Source organism: Octopus bimaculoides, chromosome 4 (genome assembly GCF_001194135.2).
Source record: "Octopus bimaculoides isolate UCB-OBI-ISO-001 chromosome 4, ASM119413v2, whole genome shotgun sequence".
NCBI classification, from domain to species: Eukaryota; Metazoa; Mollusca; class Cephalopoda; order Octopoda; family Octopodidae; genus Octopus; species Octopus bimaculoides.
In genome coordinates this window covers 114,168,801-114,172,279 of record NC_068984.1, presented here as the reverse complement: position 1 = coordinate 114,172,279, position 3,479 = coordinate 114,168,801, and the positions used below count along the sequence as shown (strand labels likewise).

Below are 3,479 nucleotides of genomic sequence, written 5' to 3'. Positions count from 1 at the left end.
CAAAATGGTGTATTTTATGTGCCACCTGCACAAGAGCCAGTCCAGGGACACTGGCAACGATCTCGCTCGAAAGTCTTTACACATGCCATGAGCACAAGTGCCAGAAAGGTGACGCTGGGCACAGGTGCCATCACAAATTCGCTTTTGCTTGCCCCAATAAGTCTTCGCAAGCTGAGTTTCATGTCCAATGAAGGAGGCGACGTTGGCATGGGTGCCAGACGTCAAATTTAACTCGATTTCGATTTCACTTGCCTCAACAGGTCTTCGCAAGTGGAGTTTAGTGTCCAATGAAGGAAGGTACGCATAAGTGGACTGGCTGAGTCCTTAGATTTAAATTCATCATACATTATATATAAGTACTACTTTCATATCTCCACAGATTTACGTCTGTAAACTCCCAGTAAAGTATGAAGAATCAATATTCGAAATCTTTTTTAGAAATCTTCAATTAAAGGACGAATCCACATTACATTCAACCTTTTTACACCTATACTACTATATATATACATACATACATACACACATACATATTATGAGAATTTTTATTCATGACTACAGTTGTTTAGACACATGCAGCATTGATCCCTCACGTGTGGGATACTTAACAAATGATTAAAGAGCATCTGATGGTGCAGATGTGTCTCTTTGGGTGGTAAATAGTTATAACTCATTAAAATAACAGTTCCGCAATGCATCTTCTCACTCTGTGTGAAGAAAAGCAGCAAATTAAAGGATATGGCTTCATTTATATAGAAGATCAATAATTAAATAAATGCAAAAAAGAAACAAAGAATATGTGAACCACCTGTGATACAGCGCATATCAAGTCAGTAGTCCAGTTCCTGCCAAACCCATTGCAGCATGTCTTGTGTAACAGTCTCCAGTGCAGCAGTGGTTCTCTGCTTGAGTTCCTCTAAGCTTATAGGGAAGAGGGTTTGGAGGCATAGACCAGTCCCTTCACATAACCTTAGAGAAAAAAAATCACAAGGTGTCAGGTCAAGTGAATATGGTAGCCAATTCAACAGCACATTGTTTCCATCACCAGCACACCCGATTCATCGACTTGGCACATTCTCAATGAGAAAAGCCAGCACAGGGACCTTCCAGTGAAGGGAAGCCCTGTCCTGTTGCAAAATGAAATGTTCATGTTCATTTGCAATGAGCTTATCAACTAGCCAGTTCTGAAGCACTTGCAGATAAACATTGCCAATAATTGCAGAGATGTACTTGCATAGCAAGTGACCTGATCTGAGATCGTGTGCTGGAACGAAAACAATTGCAGCGTGGAAGGTGTTTATAAGCCATTTAAAATAACACACAAAAGCCGTTAGATTCACTTCAACATTTAAATTTAATTTGTAAAAATATTTTCGTCGCTTTGAGACCGCGACAGCACAGAACTTTGTCAGTGAACAGGTCGCAGTCTCAAAGCGACGAAAATATTTTGACAAATTAAATTTAAATGTTGAAATGAATCTAATGGTTTTTGTATGTTATTTTAAATGGCTTATAAACACCTTCCATGCTGCAATTATTGCCAATAATATTGCCTTCAAAGAAAAATGGACCATAAAAATGATTCTTGGAGTTGGTGCAGAACACATTCACTTTTGGTGTGTTCTTCATGTGCTCAGCTGTAACATGGCTACTTTCTTTGCCCTAAATGCTAACATTATGCTTATTGAATTTGATTCTTGTTTGAAAGGTGGCCTCATCATTGAAAACAAGATGTTCTTCAAACTTGTCTTCTTTAAGTTTCTGCATCACAAGTCCAAACCTACATAGTCTTCTCTCTTGCATGCTGCATCTGATTCCTCTTATACCCAACTCAACACATTTACACTTTGTCATAAATGCATACTGATGTTGCACATCCAGTGGAGCATTCTACCTTCATTCCTTTCCAGTCTCTGCATGTCCTCTGGATTCAGAGCCCATGTCTCCCTGCCATGGAGTATAGCCACTTGTACACAAGCATCAAACAATCTACCTTTCACTCTGAGAGAGAGAGAGAGAGTCCTTTTGTTGCCAACAGATGTAATAGCTCTCTGATCTTCCTCCATCCTATTCTTATTCTAGAAACAATACTTTCAGAAATTCCTCCACCATTGATAATTTGGTCACCTAGGTAACAGAAACTATTTACAACCTCAAGAGGGCATCCTGAGCATCTGAGAGAGTCTAACTCCCATGTGTCCTTAGTGTTTATTCTTCTTGCGCATCTGCCACATATGAAGACAACTTTATCTATTAATCTACCTGTGATTCCATTGCACCTCTTATGTGTTCACAGCTCTACCTTGGGTGCAGTGAATGGAAATACTTCCAACTCCTTTCCTACATATTGAGTAGCGCCATTTACCCAACAGAAAGAGAGTCTTATCTGCTTTCTTGCTAACAACAACTTTGGTCTTTGTTAGGTTAACTTTAAAGTCCTTTGATTCCTGGTTTTGCTCCCATACCAGGAATTTCTTCTCCAATTCTGCTACAGATTCTGTAATAGGAGTGAGGTCATCTGCATATAAAAGTTCCCACGGGCATCCAGTTTTGAATTCCTCTGTTATGGCCTGGAGGACTGTAATGAATAATAGTGGATTGAGAACTGAGCTCTGGTGAGCCCCTACTTGTAAGCTAAATTCATCACTGTATTCATAGCTGACTCTCAGTCTACTGATAGTACCACTATACATGGCTTGTACAGCTGTAACAAGCCATTCATCTATTCCTAACATTCTTAGAGACCACCAGGTCAACAAAAGCTAAGGACAATGGCTTACTTTTGACCAAGTACTTTTCCTGCAGCTGTCTCACTAGGAAGATGGCATCTGTGGTACTCTTCCAGGTACAAAACCAAACTGCATCTCATTTAGTTTAATTTTATTCCTAATCAATTGAGCTATAACTCCTTCTGTAACTTTCATGACCTGGTCCAGTAGTTTGAAACCTCTGTAGTTGTTTCTATCTAAGACGTCACCTTTACCCTTGTAACAGCAGCTAACTATAATACTACTACACCAGTAAATGGGGATGGTACCTTTCCCTGTCTTCATATCCTTAATTGCCTTATTTATTATATTGTTGTCAACTCTGATGTTGGTTCCTCAGTTGGTTTAATATTTGAAAGACTCTCCTTCTCCCATGCATTTTCCACATTTTATAACCTTTCATAGTGGCACTTCCATGCATCTTTCTTCTCTGAGTCACTAAGTGCAAGCATACCATTATCCACACATTTCTCACCCTATATATGTCTATCTATCTATCTATCTATCTGTCTGTCTATCTACCTTTCTATCAATCTATCCATCTATCTATCTTATTTCATTATTGCACAGAAGGGGCTAAACATAGAGGGGACACACAAGGACAGACAAAGGGATTAAGTCAATTAGTTCGACCCCAGTGCATAACTGGTACTTAATTTATAGACCCCGAAAGTACGAAAGGCAATGTCGACCTCGGCAGAATCTGAACTCACA

General features: G+C 39.4%; 1 protein-coding gene across 1 annotated transcript; it reads right to left on the bottom strand.

Annotated features, from left to right (window-relative positions):
• Window positions 1–2,279: 2,279 nt before the first annotated feature.
• LOC106881693 (uncharacterized) lies at window positions 2,280–2,732 on the bottom strand. Its single transcript, XM_014932159.1, has one exon. The coding sequence runs from the start codon at window positions 2,730–2,732 to the stop codon at window positions 2,280–2,282; it is 453 nt and encodes a 150-aa protein (XP_014787645.1).
• Window positions 2,733–3,479: the final 747 nt, after the last annotated feature.

What these genes read in the sequence shown, in the direction of transcription:
- LOC106881693 (XM_014932159.1), bottom strand. Translation starts at nt 2,732, where the DNA reads ATGTTAGGAATAGATGAATGGCTTGTTACAGCTGTACAAGCCATGTAT.